Here is a 24,036-nt window from a genome sequence, read left to right on the forward strand (position 1 = left end):
ATTACCCAGTTATGACGCATGATGATCGGAGCGGTAGTGTACGAGATCCGAGTTTTTGGGCGTATACGTCACAAGCTTCATTATAATAAGATTGTTCCACATGAATTACGTTTTTTATTTCTGCTCGTCAGTGAAAAGATGGAAAATTAATAAGCTAATCTTTTGAAGACAGCAGTAAAATGATACCACGGGTATCGAAACCCAATTTATAGAGGTGCGAGTCCGCAGACATACCGATGTGCCACTCGGACCAGTCGAAAAGGAATTTGGGTATTTGGTTGTTGAATATCTTTCCAAGTTTGTTTGAAATTAAGCATAAAGATACGTAATGAGCTATCTGTGATCTTCTCACAACGGGTATCGAAACCCAATTTATAGGTGTGAGTCCGCAGACATACCAACGTGCCACTGGAAGAGGGGGAGGACGTTTTCCGACGTTAATACAAGTATTGTGAAATGATTTTATAATATTTTGAGTTACGGCTGAATTCCGGATAAAATAAATGTTGTTTTTTTATTCTTTACAATTCAACGCAATAGTGGAACGAGTCAATTAATATTTCTGTCTCTAATTGGTGTCGCATATATTTCTCCTTCCAGAACCGCCGAAATACTTAAGACTACTTACATGCGCATGCGCCTTTAGCCATCTTTTTCCTCTCGAAGTGTCAGCTGTGTGGCATGTACACGAGTATAACTTCTTGTACCAACAACCACGAGCGCTCGGCGTCTATCGTTCTCCGAACAGAGAAACGCAGAGTACAAACGCGCGTCGCTTGCTCTGCCTCTGAACAGAACCCGATTTACGTGAAGAATATAGATGATATGGTAATGCTGATTTGATATTTTAAACTAAGTACATTAGAAACAACAGTAACGGTAAGTGTAATGTTTAATATTCGTCACAGGTTTAAAGCGTTTGTTACGTGCTGCTAAAGCTCGGGCTCCGTCATTTTCGTCCAACAACGGGCCAGGTGAGGGTCCTGTTCTTGTAAACACCGATAGAGTGTTTAGGCTTAATACACAGTATACAGGTTGACTGTGACTCCGGGCTCACCTGGAAATCCTTGAGGTACGAACTTTACTTACAAGTGGTGACGTCAAATCAGGGAATTGTTTTACTGTCTTCATTTTGCTGAAATATTGGATGATTTGTTTTCTGAAAGTAGAAACCTGTGACTTTAGTATTTTAACGTGACAATCTGGATGTTTATACCAAATATTTCTGTCGTAAAACAGAACTTTTATTGCTGAATTCTAAACCAAATGTTTGCTTTTTGTAGATATGCGACTATTTATCAGTTACACGGTACTATGTTCGACTGGTAAGTATCCGACTATTTGTCAGTTACACTGTATCGTTCTCGACTGGCAAGTATCCGACTATTTGTCAGTTACACTGTATCGTTTTCGACTGGTAAGTATCCGACTATTTGTCAGTTACACTGTATCGTTTTCGACTGGTAAGTATCCGACTATTTGTCAGTTACACTGTATCGTTTTCGACTGGTATGAATCCGACTATTTGTCAGTTACACAGTATCGTTTTCGACTGGTAAGTATGCGACTATTTGTCAGTTACACAGTATCGTTTTCGACTGGTAAGTATGCGACTATTTGTCAGTTACACTGTATCGTTTTCGACTGGTAAGTATCCGACTATTTGTCAGTTACACTGTATCGTTTTCGACTGGTAAGTATGCGACTATTTGTCAGTTACACTGTATCGTTTTCGACTGGTATGAATCCGACTATTTGTCAGTTACACAGTATCGTTTTCGACTGGTAAGTAAGCGACTATTTGTCAGCTACACTGTATCGTTTTCGACTGGTAAGTATCCGACTATTTGTCAATTACACTGTATCGTTCTCGACTGGTAAGTATCCGACTATTTGTCAGTTACACTGTATCGTTCTCGACTGGTAAGTATCCGACTATTTGTCAGTTACACTGTATCGTTTTCGACTGGTAAGTATCCGACTATTTGTCAATTACACTGTATCGTTCTCGACTGGTAAGTATGCGACTATTTGTCAGTTACACTGTATCGTTTTCGACTATTAAGTATGCGACTATTTTACTGTCAGTTACACTGTATCGTTTTCGACTGGTAAGTATCCGACTATTTGTCAGTTACACTGTATCGTTCTCGACTGGTAAGTATGCGACTATTTGTCAGTTACACTGTATCGTTCTCGACTGGTAAGTATGCGACTATTTGTCAGTTACACTGTATCGTTTTCGACTATTAAGTATGCGACTATTTTACTGTCAGTTACACTATCGTTTTCGACTGGTAAGTATGCGACTATTTGTCAGTTACACTGTATCGTTTTCGACTGGTATGAATCCGACTATTTGTCAGTTACACAGTATCGTTTTCGACTGGTAAGTATGCGACTATTTGTCAGTTACACTGTATCGTTTTCGACTGGTAAGTATGCGACTATTTGTCAGCTACACTGTATCGTTTTCGACTGGTAAGTATCCGACTATTTGTCAGCTACACTGTATCGTTTTCGACTGGCAAGTATCCGAGTATTTGTCAGTTACAATGTATCGTTTTCGACTGGCAAGTATCCGACTATTTGTCAGTTACACTGTATCGTTTTCGACTGGTAAGTATGCGACTATTTGTCAGTTACAATGTATCGTTTTCGACTGGTAAGTATCCGACTATTTGTCAGTTACACTGTATCGTTTTCGACTGGTAAGTATCCGACTATTTGTCAGTTACACTGTATCGTTTTCGACTGGTAAGTATCCGACTATTTGTCAATTACACTGTATCGTTCTCGACTGGTAAGTATCCGACTATTTGTCAGTTACACTGTATCGTTCTCGACTGGTAAGTATCCGACTATTTGTCAGTTACACTGTATCGTTCTCGACTGGTAAGTATCCGACTATTTGTCAGTTACACTGTATCGTTTTCGACTATTAAGTATGCGACTATTTTACTGTCAGTTACACTATCGTTTTCGACTGGTAAGTATCCGACTATTTGTCAGTTACAATGTATCGTTTTCGACTGGTAAGTATCCGACTATTTGTCAATTACACTGTATCGTTCTCGACTGGTAAGTATCCGACTATTTGTCAGTTACACTGTATCGTTCTCGACTGGTAAGTATCCGACTATTTGTCAGTTACACTGTATCGTTCTCGACTGGTAAGTATCCGACTATTTGTCAGTTACACTGTATCGTTTTCGACTATTAAGTATGCGACTATTTTACTGTCAGTTACACTATCGTTTTCGACTGGTAAGTATCCGACTATTTGTCAGTTACAATGTATCGTTTTCGACTGGTAAGTATCCGACTATTTGTCAGTTACACTGTATCGTTTTCGACTGGTAAGTATCCGACTATTTGTCAATTACACTGTATCGTTCTCGACTGGTAAGTATCCGACTATTTGTCAGTTACACTGTATCGTTTTCGACTGGTAAGTATCCGACTATTTGTCAGTTACACTGTATCGTTTTCGACTGGTAAGTATCCGACTATTTGTCAGTTACACTGTATCGTTTTCGACTGGTAAGTATGCGACTATTTGTCAGTTACACTGTATCGTTTTCGACTATTAAGTATGCGACTATTTTACTGTCAGTTACACTGTATCGTTTTCGACTGGTAAGTATCCGACTATTTGTCAGTTACACTGTATCGTTTTCGACTGGTATGAATCCGACTATTTGTCAGTTACACAGTATCGTTTTCGACTGGTAAGTATGCGACTATTTTTCGTCGAGTTTACACTGTATCGCTTTCGACATGTACGACGTTTTCTATACTTCATTCATATGAACTTGAATTTTGTTTCGAGTAAAGTACTAAAATATTTTGAAAATGATTGATTGTCGTTTACTGGTTTGTTTGTTTCTTGTTGTTTTATCGGGGGGAATACTTCTAAGAGATGAAATGGGTGTTCCCCAACTGTATTTTAGGTATTTAATTTACACGTTTCAAACTTTTCAGGTTCAAACCTCGATCATGTGGCCTTTTCCGAGGAAAACAAGGTTTAAATACGTGGTTCTATCCCTTTGTTTCGTGCTCGTCTTCTTTGTTCTGTCCTACCAAAGGCTAATACAGGATAAAAACACAGAACCTGCCCCCGTTAACAGCCCCTCTTCCCACTTCGGCGAGTACGACGTTTGGAAAGATAATGCCAAGCCTGCCCTCGGTAGGGCTAGCTCTGATAAACCCTCGGCTGGTCTGACCGCTTATCTCTGGCCATGGATGACAGGTAAGCGACCTAATTTTGCTTCTCCGACCTGCCCTCTCGTGTCGCCCACAGCGCACGTAGACATCAGAACTTGGGACATATATCCGACGTTGAACTTTAATCCAACCTTTCAGACCTACTGGAATCGAACTTTCGAGAAAAGATACTTGAAGAAAAAAGAAAACTGGAAGAAAGTTCCTTTAAAGGTAAGAAACAGGATACGAGGGAATTATTCAGATAATCTGATTTATTAACACGTCAGGATACGAGGAAATTATTTAGATAATCTGATTTATTAACACGTCAGGACACGAGGAAATTATTTAGATAATCTGATTTATTAACACGTCAGGACACGAGGAAATTATTTAGATAATCTGATTTATTAACACGTCAGGACACGAGGAAATTATTTAGATAATCTGATTTATTAACACGTCCTTTACAATTGTCCCTTATTGATAAAACTTTTTTTCTTATTGTTTTTAGCAAAAAGTCACAATAAGCTATCTGTTGTGTCCACAGTGGGGTTAGCTATCTGTTGTGTCCACAGTGGGGTTAGCTATCTGTTGTGTCCACAGTGGAGTAAGCTATTTGTTGTGTCCACAGTAAAGTAAGCTATCTGTTGTGTCCACAGTGGGGTAAGCTATCTGTTATGCCCACAGTGGGGTAAGCTAACTGTTGTGTCCACAGCGGGGAATGAAAATCACGATTATAGCGTCTTAAGTCCGTAAACTTACCTCTGATCCACAAGGGGACCTGGCCCGGCATGGCCAAGCGTGTTAAGGCGTGCGACTCGTAATCTGAGGGTCGCGGGTTCGCATCCCCGTCGCGCCAAACATGCTCGCCCTTTCAGCCGTGGGGATGTTATAATGTGACTCTTAATCCCACTATTCGTTGGTAAAAGAGCAGCCCAAGAGTTGGCGGTGTGTGGTGATGACTAGCTGCCTTCCCTCTAGTCTTGCACTGCTAAATTTGGGACGGCTAGCGCAGATAGCCCTCGTGCAGCTTTGTGCGAAATTTAAAACAAACAAACAAGGGGACCTGAAACGTCAGTAAAGGTTAACACTGTTGCACACGTGTGTATCTCGTAGTCCCGTGTGCGTTTTCAAACGAAAGCAATCGATATACAGATAAAAGGGAAATACGACCAGTGAAAATGTCTGATTTATTTGCAAAACTCTTATAAAGGATTTGTTATTTTGTTGTCTTACATCATTTTTTATAAATAAAAATTCGCCTAACTCGTTACGCATTGTATTTCGTAGCAACATGTCTCCTGGTGGAACGGTTGTAAGTTTACAGACTTATAACGTTAAAATTCGGGGTTCGATTCTTCGCGGTGAACACAGCAGATAACTCACCATGGCTTTGACTTAACATGACCGACTATCCGATTAACAACGTCGCGAGCTTTCTTTTGTTATAAAAATAAATGTAGCGTTGGCTAACAATAGACTACCTGCGCTTTTGTGCCCTTGGGAGGAATCGAAGTTCCAACCCTAGCGTTTTGAAACCTCACAGTTTGCCACTGAGCCGCGTGTCCTAATGAGTTAGAACCGGTTTACTTTTGTTTACAAAAGTACATATGGCCAGGTGGTTAAGGCGGTGGGTGGTGATGACTAGCTGCCTTCCCTCTCGTCCTACACTGCTAAATTAGGGACAGCAAGTGCAGATAGACCTCGCGTAGCTTTGCGCGAAATTAAAAAAAAATCTTCAAATATTTTATTTGTGGCGACACTTCTCAGGATGAACGTACCTGTTGTCGGATATACGTTTAAAGTCTCCTATGGTTTCTATTTTTCACTGTTGAATATCAACTTATGTTGTAAACGGATGAGTCTTGACGTCTATTGTGCTCGCTATAAACCGTTGCTCGGTTCCCAGCGTGGCAGTGCGTGCATACTTGTGTGTTACGTCGGTAAAAAAAAACCAACGACGACAACAGACTGTCGATGTTATTTGATGATAATAAAGAAACCACATGTAAATTATTCACGAGTTCAACTGCCGAGCTCTATTCGGAGTCTTCGTGCCTGGAACTGACCTATATTTTCTTTGTTTCAGATGCATGTGTCATCTGCGTGTGTGGTTGGATTGTAAAATATTTAACCGACATGTAACTAGAAATTTGAGCAAAATCTAGGGCAGATGTGTTGAGGCAGGAATTAATGGGGTATATTTTTAATAGGCGGGATATTTTTTCCAACCAATGTCGTTCACCTGGCAGTAAGAGACAATTTTATTAATATACTTACTCTCATAGGGTGTTTTTTTATGATGTTTTTATCTCTGGTGATGTTTCTATCTCTGGTGATGTTTTTATCTCTGGTGATGTTTCTACCTCTGGTGATGTTTCTACCTCTGGTGATGTTTCTACCTCTGGTGATGTTTTTATCTCTGGTGATGTTTTTATCTCTGGTGATGTTTCTACCTCTGGTGATGTTTTTATCTCTGGTGATGTTTCTATCTCTCGTGATGTTTTTATCTCTGGTGATGTTTCTACCTCTGGTGATGTTTTTATCTCTGGTGATGTTTCTATATCTGGTGATGTTTCTACCTCTGGTGATGTTTCTACCTCTGGTGATGTTTTTATCTCTGGTGATGTTTTTATCTCTGGTGATGTTTCTACCTCTGGTGATGTTTTTATCTCTGGTGATGTTTCTATCTCTCGTGATGTTTTTATCTCTGGTGATGTTTCTACCTCTGGTGATGTTTTTATCTCTGGTGATGTTTCTATCTCTGGTGATGTTTTTATCTCTGGTGATGTTTCTATCTCTCGTGATGTTTTTATCTCTGGTGATGTTTCTACCTCTGGTGATGTTTGTATCTCTGGTGATGTTTCTATATCTGGTGATGTTCCTATCTCTGGTGATGTTTCTATCTCTCGTGATGTTTTTATCTCTGGTGATGTTTCTACCTCTAGTGATGTTTTTATCTCTGGTGATGTTTCTATATCTGGTGATGTTCCTATCTCTGGTGATGTTCCTATCTCTGGTGATGTTTCTATTTCTGGTGATGTTCCTATCTCTGGTAATGTTCCTATCTCTGGTGATGTTTCTATCTCTGGTGATGTTTCTATTTCTGGTGATGTTCCTATCTCTGGTAATGTTCCTATCTCTGGTGATGTTTCTATCTCTGGTGATGTTTCTATCTCTGGTGATGTTTTTATCTCTGGTGATGTTCCTATCTCTGGTGATGTTTTTATCTCTGGTGAAATACTCATGCTTTCATTTGTTGTGTTTGCTAAGTGATCGATCAATAAACCAGATTAGAACTTTTATTTAATCCTGCTGTTCATAATTTGATCTGTGGAACGCTTAAAACTTTGTTTTAGAAAGCTCAGACTGTGCTAAACGAATAGAGATAAGTTAAAGGAATTACAACGCTAAAATCCAAGGTTCGATTCCCCGTGCCAAACACAGCATACAGTGTGAATATGGTATCAAAGTAAAAACACAAATCAAACAAAATTAAACACATCACTTGTTTATTTGTTTCGAATTTTTATTCGAAGCTCAACATGAACATCTGCGCATGGCCATCTCTTAAATTTCTAACTTACAGCACCTGAAACATTCACGAAACGATTTTCAACGCTTTTATAATCCGGAACAACGGCAAGCTAAATCGTAATAATTTAATCCTGGCCCTAACTAACAGGTTGAAATAAGACGTAAGACAAGCGAATTAGCAACACCCAAACGCACTGACGACTCTTGTTCGGCCGAACAGTTTGACCATAAGTATTATTGGACACTGCTATGTCCGGTTCCTCGCTGTTCTGATCGTGTCGCATCAGGGCCTAATTCTATTAGAAAATGTGAGTGGAGGGGAAAATAAGAACAAAAACAAAGTCACTCTAACACAGTGTTAATACTAGTGTTTGTACACTAAAAAAGTGTGGGAAGTTTCACCATGTGTTATGCGCTAATTACATATCTTACTCTCTAAGGCAGTTCAAAATCACCATCTCCTCACAATCTGAACACAACAATAGGACAACACAATTCATTTATATTGATTACGATTCTTCTAACGCTTTAAGTACAAGAACAACTAACTATACACATAACCAGGGAATATTCTTTACGATATATCTTGTTTGTTTTTGAATTTTGCGCAAAGCTACACGAGAGCTATCTGCGCTAGTCGTCCCTAATTTAGCAGTGTAAGACTAAAGGGAAGGCAGCTAGTCATCACCACCCACAGCCAACTCTTGGGCTACTCTTTTTACCAGCGAATAGTGGGATTGACTGTCACATTATAACGCCCCCACGGCTGAAAGGACGAGCATGTTTGGTGTGACAGGAATTCGAATCTACGATCCTCAGATTGCGAGTCGAGCGCCCCCTAACCACCTGGCCCTTTGGGTACAAACAAAACTGTACAGTTTATCAGGGTATTTAGTTTACTTTTTCTTGTATATCATATCTTAACAAAAAAGCTGGCAATCAATGATTTATAAGCATAACGAAGTGATTTACAAGTGAAGGGAGTAACACAGACTACATGTTTCGACCGAACATCGGTCTGTATTCTTCATGTATAGTACCTGAATATATTTATGTATTTTACACATGGTAAGATATAGAAAAGTCGGAATTTTCTAGGGTTAGAACACGGTAATTCGAAGTAGTTCAGAAAGAAGACCTGACGTTAGAAAAGTTACTTTTGATGAATATAAAGTATGATAACACGGTGTTCTTGGAGACCGTAAGAAAATTACAGAACATCACATTTTTGACGCAGCTTTTTTGAACAACCGCGTAATGGTTTGATCACTGTGCGCGTTTTATTTTTCAATTTTTCGCGGATTTATTAACTTTTCGTTATTATTATTGGTGATCCCAGGAGGGGGGGTTATGACAACGTTCCCCCAGCGAGGACGGATGAATGGTACAACCTCTTTGTTTCTTTTTTTTATAAAGCGCAAACTACATACTAGACTATCTTCACTCTGTCTCTCACGAAGTGTCGAAGACTTGATTTTGCGTTGCAAGTCTGTAAACTTACTGCTAAGATATTAAAAGTTTTTTTTTTAATAAAAGTCTGCTGGTCTTTCGAGAGTTTCTGTTTGAAGTTTCCATTCTGTAACGGGTTGTGTTATGTTCACAGTTTGTAGATTGGCTGGTGAGCCGGGTTCGAATTCGTACTATACAACAAAATATTTCTCCTACTTTCAGCTTTGAGTGCATTATAAGTGATGGTTAACCCCTTAGCAAGGATAGTGGGGTTTTTAGACTTCTGCTGACCGGCTGCTATTGGGAGGTAGTTTAAAAATTAATGACAAGGGCAGATTGCCTTACCATCTTTGACTCAAATATGTATATATACATATAACAAGAGTGGCTTGAACTCTGAACTTTAGTTAACTATTTTTTCTTTCTTTTCTTCGGCCCGTCATGGCCAGGTTGTTAAGGCCCTCGACTCCTAATCCGAGGGTCGCGCGTTCGAATCTCCGTCACACCCTTTCATCTGTGAGGGCGTTATAATGTGGCTATCGTTGGTAAAAGAGTAGCCCAAGAGTTGGCGGTGGTGGTGATGATAGCTGCCTTGCCTCTAGTCTTACACTGGTAAATTAGGGACGATTAAAGAGATAGCCCTCGTGTATCTTTGCGTGAAATTCACGAACTCTTTTCTTTTTGACAGTGAATTAATCTTGGTGTTGCTGTTCTATACGCCTGTATTTCGATGAATTCGTGTTGTGGTCCATGCAGTTTTGCAGGCTTACGACCTTCAAGTAAGAGTTTCGATATCTGTGGTGGGCAGAGTGCAGTTAGCGTATAATCTTAAGGTTTGCGCTTAACAACAACCAGGCTTTCTCTTCTAGAGAAACTGAGACATATGTTACATGGTAATCCGTTTTGTATGACCATAACTTCTACCACAAAGTGACATGCTATATAATAATCCGTTCTGTATTACCATAACAACTACCACAAAGTGACATGTTATATAACAATTCGTTCTGTATGACCATAACTTCTACCACAAAGTGACATGTTATATAATAATCCGTTCTGTATTACCATAACTTCCACCACAAAGTGACATGTTATATAACAATTCGTTCTGTATGACCATAACTTCTACCACAAAGTGACATATTATACAATAATCCGTTCTGTATGACCATAACTTCTACCACAAAGTGGCATGTTATACAATAATCCGTTCTGTATGACCATAATTTCTACCACAAAGTGGCATATGATAATTCGTTTTTATGACCAATACAATCTAGAACCGCTACCTGCTTTTTTTTTTAATTAAGTGTTTTAAAGTGCTCTGTATTTTGCTCTGGGAAGTTGAATATTTTTCAAATTGATTCATTCCCGAGTAGTTTTTAAATAAATATTTTTTTTTGTACAACTCGCTGTGAAGTGGACGTCAGAGTAAACGTACTCTATAAGAAAAAGACGTAAACAACAGTACGTTGATAATTTTGAACTCGAGAGTGGCAGTGATGTGGGTATTAAACCAAGAAAAACCCGTTTCCTGACCTTGGAAGGTACCATATAAAACACGTGGAGTAACCGGACCACGTGATAACTGTGAGAATGAAAAACATCACGTTTTAGTACTAATATCAAAACGTTGAAAGTCGACATGGAAATATTCCATTGTAATTATATTAATATTACAAAAAACAAACTCCCAACAAATGTTTGCAAGAAACAAATAGTATTACAGTTAATCAAATCAGATGGGTCGCAGAAATCTAGCTTTAGTTGAAACGATACTTAACTCGATTTTTCTGTGGGGGGAATTTCCAGAGAGGGGATGCTTCCCCTAAGTTCGAATGAATCGCATAGAGTTATGTTAGAAAAGGCTATGTCTAGTTTGCATCTTTGAAGTTCTCTGGACATCAATTCTGCTTTCAGACTCAACACTGAGTTTGTTACAGATGTAAGAACACAATTCAGAACCATGGCAAATTGTCTTATAACGTTTCCAAGATACGCACGTAGGTGTTTAGTCGTGATCAACATTGGCTGCTGCTCACATTATCTACTTATTTTTGACAAGCAAAAACTATTCGCAGAATTTCGTGTTCAGAACCTATACTGTTGCAAATTACTTATGTAGGGAAATCCCCCGAACACAGTATAAAAACATGTATTTCATTTATGGCACAATATACAAATTACTGCTGTTGTACGTGTACGTTTTGTTCTGTTATTCAAAATTTTATTACTCTGTGTTGTGGATGTTATTCGTAGTTTTCGAAACTGACTTCCTTACCAAACGGTAGAAAACAAATAAAGATAGTGAGGTAATCAGTTTCCTTTTTAGATAAGCTGTTTTGAAATACAACAGATAAAGCTTAATGAAACTGTGTACATGTGAACTTTTCTTTTGTGTGGTAGTTCCTTTGCTTGTTTGTTTAATTTCGCGAAAAGCCACACGAGGGCTATATCTGCGCCTGCCGTCTCTAATTTAGCAGTGGTCGACTAGAGGGAAGGCAATTGATCAACACCATCCACCACCAACTCTTGGACTACTCTCTTATCAACGAATAGTGGGATTGACTGTCACGTTATAACACCCCCACGGCTGAAAGAGCGACCATGTTCGGTGACGGGGAAATCGAACCTTCGACCCTCAGATTGCGAGTCGAGCATCCGTAACCAATAGGCCATGCCGGAGTTTTATGTGGAAGTAGCCAGTACTTTAAATGATGTAAAGTTTGTTTTGGAAGTATATTTAGCATTAATTCGCATGACTCGGGACTTCTTATCTTAAACAGACAGTCATTTTCCCTAGTGATTCTGTTTAAAGATTGTTTAGTCAGGATGGCAGTGACATTCGACGAAGTGTGTCGTCCAAGCAAAAGGTTGGTAAACTTCAGTAATATGTAAAAAAACACAAAAAAAAACAGTTATATACTGTTTATTTATAATTTGTTTGTTATTAGGCGTAAAACTACCTGTTTCGTTTGTTTTGTTTTGAATTTCGCGCAAAGCTACACGAGGGCTATCTGCGCTAGTTCTCCCTTATTTAGCAGTGTAAGACTGAAGAAAAGGCTGCTAGTGATCACCACCAACCGCCAACTCTTTGGCTACTCTTCTACCAACAAGTAGTGGGATTGACCGTCACATTATAACGCCCCAAGGCTAAAAGGGCGAACGTGTTTGGTGCTACGGGGATTCGAAACCCGCGACCCTCGGATTACGAGTCGAGCGCCTTAACACCTGGCCATGCCAGACGTACCTGTTTCCTATACATCGCAAGGATCAAAACCCAGATTGTAGCGTTATGTGCCTTCATACATACTGCTTAGCCACCTAAGAGGAGGTGCTATGTAAGAGAGTGTTTTGTCAAATGATTTTCATTATTAGGATACATATTTTCATTAAAGCAGTTGAATTATTGTGACATTTTTAATAATTCCGGAAGAAGACGATGTTAGGCCTAAAGTTAAGACAACCACAATGTCTGAATCTTTCTTTCATAATTCACGTTGATGTATTTAAAAAATAAGGTTTGCTAAAAATTGCAAGTACAGTAAAACATGTTTTTCCTTTTTATTTATTTCTTCCTTTTTAGTTAAGATGATAGAAGATGTATATTTTATTTCAATCATCTTTGGCTCTGAACAAAACTCACATGATGTGGAGTTTTGATGGAATTGCCGCGTTGATCGAGATGCTCGTTAGAGAATTAATCCACCTAGCGTTCTGTTTTTGAACTGGCTTTCATTTATTCTGAAAAATTACTGAAAGTGTCGGTAAATGTGAGGAGTAAATCTTTTAACTGAAAACTCCTAGGATGTATGAAACGGGACACTTCCAGTTAGCCAATTAAAGCAAAATTTCATGAAATAACATTTTCTGGTTCAAATCTCTTGAAATGTTGTCTTCCAAACGATCACATAAAAAAAAGGTTTAGTTTCGTATCTTTTTTTTTTTTTCGGTTGTATTTATCTAAATTTTGTTCAAAACGAAAAGTTATGCTACGGTCGCTAAATATGGTTCACGGGAATATTCGGTTATTTCAACAAGTTGATGAAATCTACAAAACTAGGTTCTCCTTATGAAGGTGTCTACTTTGTTGTTCATTTCGAATTTGTAATGGTGTTCGGCGTAATTTATGTGTAACATTTTCTATATGCTAGTGGTATGAGATGTACTTTAGGTGTTACATTTTCCACATGCCTAGTGGTAGTTAGATGTACTCTAGGTGTTACACTTGCTACATGCTAGTGGTGTGAGAAGTACTCTAGGTACTTTCCGAGTTCTAGGCCTTCTATGGCTCAGCGGTAATTTTACAGGCTTACGTCGCTAAAAATCATGTTTCGATACACGTGTTTGGCAGAGCATACATGGCCCGTCATGTAGCTTTGCGTTTAACAACAAACGGGTTCTAGTTGTGTTAAGTGTACCATTCGTGTTATTACTGCATTTGGATGTGCATTAACCGTGTAGAAACAATAGCGGAACGTTATCACAGAATTACTTAAATGTCACGGTTCATGCAGCGGTGACACTCTTGTTCCAAGTTAAACTGTTCAATTGAAGAACGCTGTTTCTTGTTCTCATTTCCTAACAAACACTCGCGTGTGTCAACGTAGTTCTTGAATCGTTAAATTAATTTAACTATCAGCAATGATGAATACGGGAGGGGTCACGTGCTATAGAAATATGCAGTGAACGTGAACGTTTAAATATATAATGTTATCCACACACACACACGCGGTAAGTCCCTTTATGGATCGCACCTTCTTAATGGAAATGTGAGTGTTAATCCCATTAGTCGATCCATGTCGTATTAGTCCACCGGATGTGAACAGAATTGCGTTATTTTAAGCCTGTCCTTTGTATGTGTTAAACGACTTAGCGTTAGCAATGAGAAAAGTGCCCTATCCGTACGTGTGATTTATGTTTGACGAAAAATTACCTGTTAAATCTGAATCTGTCTACATGACGTCATGTAACTGTAATACCTATAGTGTAATATTGAAAATTAAAAGTATCTACACCAATCATACGCTGTGAATTAAAAGACATTTTTAGAATATAACACTTTGAAATGTACTGAACTCAGAGCCATTTTTACACCAGTCTACAACAAAAACACTACAAAATAATTTAGTTAACAAACCACCATCCAACTTCTCGACAGCAGGGACCGGTTAGATGACCCCCAAAAAAAAAAAAAACTGTTAATAGCAGCTAAAATCACGATTCACTCATGAATATTCTATCCGCTTTTGTTTGTTTACGTGAAATCCCATGGACCGGCGCCAGTTTACTGACTGGTCGTTAAATACTTTAACAGTTATCTTGGTCGGACTTTGAAACGTGACCGTTTACGGATAGCGACCTGTAAGAATGAAAATCGCTACTAATTGGTCAGACAAAAATAGCCTGAGAACTGGCAACAAGTGTTGTCCACCAGTTATGCTTTCTATGTTATCCTTCAGTTAAAAATTATAGACGGCCATGCGCAGATAAACCTTTTGTAGGTTTGTGCACAGATTCTCAAAGAAACTTGTTAGTTTCATAGTTCTAAGAACCCATGAATAAAAGCAATGGAAAATATATGTGTCAACCACGCTACATCTGTAATATCCAATGTTGAAGAGGCCTTTCGTTCAATGCCATATCTTAACAGGTCTAGGTTTGATTTGTATTGAATTTCGCGCAAAGCTACACGAGGGCTATATACGCTAGCCTTTCCCAATTTAGCATTGTAAGACTACAGGGAAGGCAGCTTGTCAAAACCATCCATCGCTAACTCTTGAGCTACACTTTTACCAACAAATACTGGAATTAACCATTACGTTATAACGATACCACGGCTGAAAGGACGAATATGTTTGGTAAGACCCTCAGATTAGAAATTAAGAGTCCATCACTAGCTCTTTGTCTTTTGTAATACGTAAAATTCTGGACTTTAAAAAATACCAGTCCGATTTGTAAATAAAACGACCCCTGTATGTCTTCCGAAACCTGGTCGACATTAAAATACCTCTGGTGAGCACGCACGCACTCATATCCGGGTACTTCGCGAGTTAAAGATAAATTTATAAATCTTGCTAAAATAACACTTGGAGTTTTAGTCAGCGAGAGGTCAGTATTAAGTGTTAGTTAAGTGTTGGTAGCTGAAGAACAAAAAACACGTTTTTGTGTTTGTGCGCATTCGTGAAACAAACGCTACCTAGCCGGTACAGCATGGTCAAATGGTTAGAGCACTCGACTGGTTATCTCAGACATTGCGGGTTCGAGTCCCCATTGCACCAAACATGCTCGCCCTTTCAGCCATGGAGGCGTTATAATGTGATGGTAAGTCCCACTATTCGTTGGTAAAAGAGAAGCCAAGAGTTGGAAGTGGGTAGTGATAACTTTAGTCTTACATTGCAAAATTATGGACGGCTAGCGCAGATAGCCCTCGTGTAGCTTCGCGTGAACTTCAAAAACAAGCTACCTAGTCTCTCGAGTCTAGCTGTTATTCAAAACAAAACACTTGAATTCATATCCGTCCTTAGGCTGAAACTGTTACGATATTCTGTACATGCGTGCACGCACACTGAGGTGACGCCTCTCAGTTTCTTCGTCAACAGGTAACCATGGTAATCACACATAAATTTCCAGCACACGATAAAAAAATAAAAACGTTACGTTCTTAAAAATACGGAGTTAAAAACATTTCATTCTTTGTATTAAATTGTACAATTTAATATCGTAGCACAGTTCAGCCCTCTATTGGTGGATCGCACTAGATTTTTTTGATAGAGAAAATATTATCCGGTGATTAAAGACAATAGACCATGAAATTTAGAAGACTGTAACGTTAGGATTTCACGATGTGTAACCTAACAGTAAAATTGGGCTTAATGCAGTAAGGAACACAAAATCAGAGGATTATAAGAAGGAAATTCTGGTTATGGTAAATTATTTCAATTAAAAAAATCGTTGAAAATAATAAGCCCGTTTATGTAAACAATCTGGTAAATAGTTTTACTTATAGGAAATCCACGTCGACCTATCTGTTCGAGGGGAATCGAACCTCTGATTTTAGCGTTGTAAGTTAGTAGACTTATCGCTGTTCCTGCAGGGGACTATGTAAATAGGAAGGTTTATCTCTCACTCCCACTACTAAAATCATTTGTCCTTCTTACTATTATCAAATGTTTGTGTTTGTCATTTCTAGCACAACCTGATGTGGAACGTACATACTGTTCTCCCCAGCACCACAGCGGTAAGTCTGTGGACATTTAACGCCAGAAATCAGGCGTCCATACCCGTGGTGGGCAGATTGCATAGAAATTGCATAATATATAAATAATAAATACAATAATCCCACCCGTGAAAATTATCGACAAAACGCAAATTATGTTTGCTAATATTTAAAATAATGACAGCGCTACATTTTAAACAATAGTTCCAATTTAAAATTTGTAATTATAAAAAGAGTCGCAACAAAACAGACTTTATTTACAGTAATTGCTTCCCAATTGCTCATTGTTTGGCTTTGTGCATATTGAACAGAACAGGCTAACTCGGAAGCTGAAGAGAAAACGAGATTAGATTTTCTTTGTGTTTTGTTTTATGCACGTGTACACACAGACGTCGGAAGAAATTGGAGGTGAGTAGGTGGGCACCTTATGTTAATCGTGACTATCGCATTGAAAGCTGAAACTCTGACTTTCCATACAGTTCTTTTACCCATTCAAATTGAGCACTTTACTATCGGGACAAACATTTGGGGCACGCCCCCCCAATGCTTGCGTAGTTCTGCTGGGTATGTGTGGATGTAAATAAGTATCCGTAATAACGTCTGTTTGTGATAACTTTATATTTGTGTTCAGTAATTCATTGTTTTTGTCCGCACACGCTTTTATAATCACAAACATTACACTCACGTGCTGACCTCACTCTGGGGGCTTGATGGAAAGACTAGAGAGAAAGCAGCTACTCATCACGACCCACGACAAACTGTTGGGCTACTCTTTTACCAACGATTAGTGGGACTGACCGTCACATAATAACGCTCCCATGGTTGAAAGGGCGAGCACGTTCAGTGTGATTACGAATTAAGCACCCTAACCACCTGGCCATGCCAGGCCTTATTTCGAAGAATTCAAAGGTTTCAAATAAAACTGTTAGCCTTTTGTGTGAAGAATATTTCAAAGGTTCGACCTTATCACTTATATATTTTCATGAACACCCATTGTATATTACACTGCACAAAACACCTTAAAAACTGCATTATTTGGTTCTTTTTGTATTATTGTAAAGACGCTTTATTATTAAAAATAAATAGCTCGGCATGGCCAGGTGAGTTAAAGCGTTCGACTTGCAACCTAAGGGCCGCACCAAACATGCTCGCCCTTTCAGCCGTGGGGGTGTTATAAAGTGACGGTCAATTCCACTATTCGTTGGTAAAAGAGTAACCCAAGAGTTGGCAGTGGGTGGTGATAACTAGCTGCCTTCCCTCTAGTCTTACACTGCCAACTTAGAGACTGCTAGCGCAGATAGCCCTCGTGAAGTTTTGCACGAAATTCAAAAAAATAAACAAACAATTAAAGATAAGAAAAAAGCGGTACATTTCGCTGGTGAAACATTAAGTTCCTGATCTAATGGTGATTGAATACAATACGTTTTATTTAAGACTCCGTTATAAACTTGTTCCAGGTGGCGTTAAGTGAAGTCTTGGCAATGACACAACTAAAATAAGAAAAACAAACAAACGAGGAAGAACATTATAAGAAAATTTCATAGCCGAGAAGTCTGTGTAAGTCATTTAATTTATGTATTCATTTCTAAGCCGGAAATCGTCACCGTGTGTCAAATATGGCTAATAACTTAAGGTGAGTGGCCTGAAGTGTATTGTACCAGTTCGATACAGTGAAATGTGGGAAAGTTGCCAAGTGCATTTATTTATGCAAGTCCTTTTAGCGTAGCAACAATGATGTGACTTCTCAGAAAGAAAGAAAGGAATCTAGTCACAACAATCGTAATAGATCTAGTTGTTACACTCTTAAACAGACGAAACAAGACAAGCCCGGTTTCTTCGAGAAACCAAAATGTAGAAAGACAAAAAAAAAAAAAAAAAAGTTTGTCATTAGTGCCGCCATCTAGTGAGTTAAATACCAAACTAACATAAGTGAAATAAGGAATTCGTAAAGCTGGGCGTATGCCTGCATGTGGTGAAAATAATTGTAAATACTGGGAACAATATGTCTTGTTACGTTATGGTTTACACACCGGAAGTATGTATAGTAATTGTACTGAACGTATAAACAATGATTCAGAGAAAAGCTTGTGGCCCGACACGACAAAGTGGTTAAGGCGCTCAACTCGCAATCTGAGGATTGCAGGTTAAAATCCCTGTCACATCAAACATGCTCGCCCCTCTTCAGTCGTGGGGGCGTTATAATTTAACAGTCAGTCCCATTATTCGTTAGTAAAAGAGTAGCCCAAGAGTTGGCGGCGGGTGACAATGACTAGCTACCTTTCCTGTGGTCTTACACTGCTTAATTAGGGACGGCTAGCGTAGATAGCCCTCGTGTAGCTTTACGCAAAATTCAAAACCAAACAAAGAAACGCTTGTATGCCCAACTGATGGGTTTTGATACCACCCAAACGGCTTCTTGGACTGGCTTATGGGAGAAAAATGTAGATATGAAATATTTCAATATGCATCTGATTTTTATTACGAAAAGGGTAAATTAAGAGGAGTGAGGAGGATCTACAATTATAGGGATTATACCCCCCCAATTTTAGAAGTGTTGGTTTCTAATAATTCTCATTTTTGTATTATGTAAAGATTGAGATTGTAGGAGATTGTTTGCCATTCGTGGAAATAATACGTACTTAAAAGACGTTGTTATAGCAATGTGGCTTTTATTTAAAAGTGAAGAATGTAAGGCGAAAGTTACTAACGAATCGTTTAAACTGTACTGTAGATTACTTGGCAAAAGCTTAGCTATACTTTGCATGCCATTAAAAAAAAAGCCTTAGTTCTAGTTTAATATAATATTGACAAAAGGCTTAGCTATATTTTATATATCATTAACATAAGGTTTAGCTGTACTTTGTATGCCATTAAAAAAAAGGCTTAGTTCTACTTTGATAAATAATATTGACAAAAGGCTTAGCTATATTTTATATATCATTAACATAAGCTTTATCTGTACTTTGATATAATGTTCACAAAAGGCTTAGCTATATTTTGATATAATATTGGAAAAATGCTTAGCAAACTGTTGTGTCACAATATTAGATCTGATTTCTAACAGTTCATCAATTAACCGTGTGATTAGAAAAATCGAACCGTGTGACTTATTTCTTCCTCCTCTTAAAGACTGGGTGTTAACAGAAAACATCCTGGGACAGTAACAACAGTTTTTTTCCACTGTGCCTACGCACTAGTTCATGTAACATTTGTGTTAATGCATATGTTATCTTTAGTAGAGCATTAAATTGTCTTGCTGCACTGCGAGTATTACTGTGACGTAAAACACGAAGTAGCCAATCATATCTCTCCTTCCAGTATTGTTTCATGTTCGAGATTCAAAAGAATCTTTCACGTGGTAAAATAGGATATTATATTATAGTTTTTGTTTGTTTTGCACTAGCAGAAGAGCGTAGCCACTTTCCAAAGAAATAACAAAAATTCATACAATATGTTTTAACACAATAAGGTTTTGTAGCTTATCGGGTGTTTAATACGTTAATCTACAGTTTCTGACAGTATTGTTATAACTGAGTCGTTGCACTGCTCAACATCAATCTATATCTATACATATATTCCGTTAGGCCGAGCATGGCCTGGTGATTAGGACATTTGACTCGTAATTTTGCAGGTTGCGGATATAAATCCCGTCACCGAACATGCTCACCATTTCAGCGTTATAATGTGATTGTACCTCCTATTGTTTGTTAGTAAAAGAGTAATCCACGAATTTTTTATCTCACTTTTGATTATTTAATTATTATTTATTAATTTCTTCATGATTATTTTTATCTCACTTCGATTACTTAATTATTATTATTTATTAATTTCTTCATATGAGACTGGCGAACAGAGGTTAAGATTAAAAGAAGGTGTGTTCCCACCCGCAACGTGGTTCCTACATCCTCAATCACCTCCAAAACCTAGGGTACATTTTATATCCCACATTATAGCCTGTATTCTGGGGATACTTTTAATTTGAGCATCGTTTTTTTTTCCGGCTTATTTTTGTTTATAACAAATTACCATAAGTAAAAGGTTTTGATTTTCTGTTTTTAACGCAGTCCTTCCCTTTGATTTTTGTTTTACTTGATTTATTGAGCAACCCCGGATTAAGGTGTGCTTATCGAGCTAAAGCCCAGGGCTTCATACTAATTAGGAGGCTTCAAGCTATAACTATAAATATATTGCACGTAGAGGTTTTGTCTCGAAGGGGCCTCTATTAGTTGAAAAGACGTGGACCAATAAAACCCTTAATCTGGCCTCACTGTTGATTATTAATATTCTACACACACACATACATACACAAGAATTGTGAACTTAGCTTTTACGGAATTAGGCCTTTTAAAGATTACGTTTGTTTGTTTGTTTTTGTTTTTGCCGTTGATCTGATTGAACTACAAATGTGAGATAAACCAACAAATATTATAAGAAAATACATTGAGAGTTTCAAGGTAGAAGGATACAATAATTTATTATTATTTAATAATTCCTAATATGATAATGGCCGCCGAATCAAACCAAAATGGCTGCGTTCTTAGGATCGTCTGCTTATTCCACTCCACTGGGTAATTATACTAAAACATTCACAAATCTTTTTTCCTGGCTTATAACTAGCGTTCATGTTTCGATACCTGCGGTGAACAGATAAAATACTGTGTATCTTAAGGCTTAACAAAAAAAAATAAACAAAACGGTGAGAGGCACTGGTTGGATAGAGTTGTTTTTCGTGCCTATTGAACTGCCATAACTACTACATGAATCGTGAGTCACGTGGTACAGTGTATTGCATGTTTTAAGTCCATTTCCGTTTCCGCCTTTTTGAAGATCGAAAATAATTTGATTGGCTCTTGCCAGTGCAGTCGCAATTTTTGTTTACGTTAACACAATACCTGGCAAAAACTGGGAAATGGAACTACGGGGTCAGTGGATTGATTTATAATTTTGTAACAGTCGTTTGTCTAGTTCATAAAATCAGAAAAACTGAAAAATACAACAATCATGGTATTATTGTACGTACCACTAAGGACCTACTAATAAAGAAATAGCAAAGATAATGCCCTGAACTGTAATCCCACCAAAAAATGCAAACATGACAGGGTACAATTACTACGATTTAGGTGCCATTTATTACCCATAATTCAACACGAAAAGAACTCGCACTATTAAAGACAAACAAACCTCTGACACATACACTTGGTGTCCGAAACTAGTTCATTGTCAGATGTCTTTTCAATAACGGGAGCTTTCGAGTTCAATGACACTGCCACGTAAACTCCTAGGTGGCGGTACCGGTTATTTGTATAAATATAAATTAAGGTTGTCGTTGTTTTAAGATAAGCACAAAGCTATACAATGGGATATCTGTGCTCTAACCATCACGGGTATCGAATCGAAACCTAGTTTTTAACGTTGTAAGTCCGCAAACATGCCCGCTGTGTCACTAGGAGGGGGGTAATTTTAAAGGAAAACCTACTGGTAGATAAGCTAAACCTTGATAACAAAATTTCGATATATACAATAAACAAAGAAAAGAATTTAAAACGTAAAAAAACAAAAACTACTTTGTACTAAATATTTGTAACATTTCATAATACTAATATTAATGAGGCGAATAATAAACGAGACAGTTGTTCACAATTATAACTGAAGTTAATTCAAGAATATTAGTAATAAATAATTGGTATTAAGGTAAATAATGTTGCGTTATTAATATTTATCCTAATTATTATTTGATAAACGTTATCCCTCAATTTAATCTAGTTGATACCGTAACAGTTGTTTCTCGCGCTACTAATATCCCAGCCAGTCCGACGAATTCTGGTATTGGCGAAAGGTCTCGTCGGCAACGGATATAGGAGATACAATGTGGTTGACAGAATGAAGGAAAACTACCTCCAAACACCAGAAATATACTTTTCCACTATCATTATTATTTTCGGGGTTACTGACAAATGGAGTAGCTTCCCCCCTCCCCTCAACCAATATTACTCAGTGACAAGTGGGACTTCACATTTGTTCTTCAGCATTGTATACTTTTCTCCAGGGGTCAATGGTCTAAAGTGCGTGTCTGATATTTTCATTGGATAAACTCTCCTTAAGTCTGATTGAAATCCAGTTACTATGTATTACTTCTTTCTCTGTGTAGCAATAAAGCTAACATAACTGATCACGTTTAAAGATAAAAGTAATATTGTTTATTTCGGATACTTTTAGCTAAAAGCTAAAAAAAAGTCCCTAATTTCTAACTGACACAAGATTTTGTGAGTTGTTTGTTTATAATTAAGCGTAAAGCTACACAACGGATTATCTGTGCACTGCCCACAACAGGTATCGAAACCCGGATTCTAGCATTGTATGTCCGCAGACATACTGATGTGTCACTGGAGGTGGGGGGTGCGTCAAATAAGGAAGATCAGCACTCAGCCAGTTATCAACATTCGAGACGATCTTGCCAGAACTTGACTATCACTTTTATAACGCATGTACGACTATATTGGCCCGGCATGGCCAAGCGTGTTAAGGCGTGCGACCCGTAATCTGAGGGTCGCGGGTTCGCATCCCCGTCGCGCCAAACATGCTCGCCCTTTCAGCCGTGGGGGCGTTATAATGTTACGGTCAATCCCACTATTCGTTGGTAAAAGAGTAGCCCAAGAGTTGACGGTGGGCGGTGATGACTAGCTGCCTTCCCTCTAGTCTTACACTGCTAAATTAGGGACGGCTAGCACAGATAGCCCTCGAGTAGATTTGTGCGAAATTCAAAAACAAACGACTATACTACCAGCTCAATAAAATAATGATTTGTTCAATGTTGACATTTGACACACAGTTGTGATGTGTGTATATATATCGCAAAATAAAACAGGGTGAAGAGAACTCATACGAAAAATCTTTCAGAAAAATTATTTTATTTATATTATGAATTATTCACAGAGGTAAAATTATAGTTAATAGACAAATTATAGTACAATGCGACACGTTAACCACGGTCGCTGGTGGTGCCATTCGCGTATGTGATCATGCTACGACTAATATGAAGGTTGTCATAGTGACGGTATATTATAATATGTAATATTTACGTAACGCTTCTTACATGTTTATGAATGACTCATATCGATGGAATTTCAACGCGTACAACACATTTACTAGATATATCTCGTTATACTACAGTTTAGATGCCATATAACGTTTCATGAAAATTAAATGGGTTTCAGTTTCTTTTTAATTGTTTATATTGTTTTTGAATTTTCGCGCAAAGCTACACAAGGGCTATCTGCGCTAGCCGTCCCTCACTTAGCAGTGTAAGACTAGAGGGAAGACAGCTAGTCATCACCACCCACCGCCAACTCTTGGGCTACTCTTTTACCAACGAACAGTGGGACTGACTGTAACATTATAACGCCCCCACGGCTGAAAGGACGAGCATGTTTGGTGTGACGGGGATTCGAACCCGCAACCCTCAGATTAGGAGTCGTGTGCCTTAACCGCCTGGCCATGCCGGGCTGCTACACAAAGAATTGTTTATCCCGTTGTCTCCAAACTGTGTTTCTTCTAGCTACGATTTTCACTTAAGATATGGCGATACAGCGATACGATTATATCGATACAGCGATACGATA

The 24,036-nt window shown here is 38.3% G+C and overlaps 1 protein-coding gene across 5 annotated transcripts in view; it reads left to right on the forward strand.

Annotated features, from left to right (window-relative positions):
* Positions 1–666: 666 nt before the first annotated feature.
* LOC143254226 (alpha-mannosidase 2-like) overlaps positions 667–24,036 on the forward strand; it is a 32,478-nt gene continuing 9,108 nt past the window's right edge. The window contains exons 1-2 of one of the 5 annotated variants that reach the window (XM_076509022.1): positions 667–828; positions 3,985–4,437. In XM_076509022.1, the coding sequence (XP_076365137.1) occupies positions 682–828; positions 3,985–4,437 (600 nt within the window). In that variant the 5' untranslated portion in view covers positions 667–681. Of the gene's footprint in view, positions 829–934; positions 1,073–3,984; positions 4,438–11,932; positions 12,072–17,874; positions 17,975–18,686; positions 18,859–24,036 lie in introns of those variants that run through there. The other 4 variants (XM_076509023.1, XM_076509026.1, XM_076509025.1 and 1 more) reach the window with 4 other exon arrangements.

The sequence above is a fragment of the Tachypleus tridentatus genome, chromosome 6 (genome assembly GCF_004210375.1).
Source record: "Tachypleus tridentatus isolate NWPU-2018 chromosome 6, ASM421037v1, whole genome shotgun sequence".
In the NCBI taxonomy this organism is placed as follows: Eukaryota; Metazoa; Arthropoda; class Merostomata; order Xiphosura; family Limulidae; genus Tachypleus; species Tachypleus tridentatus.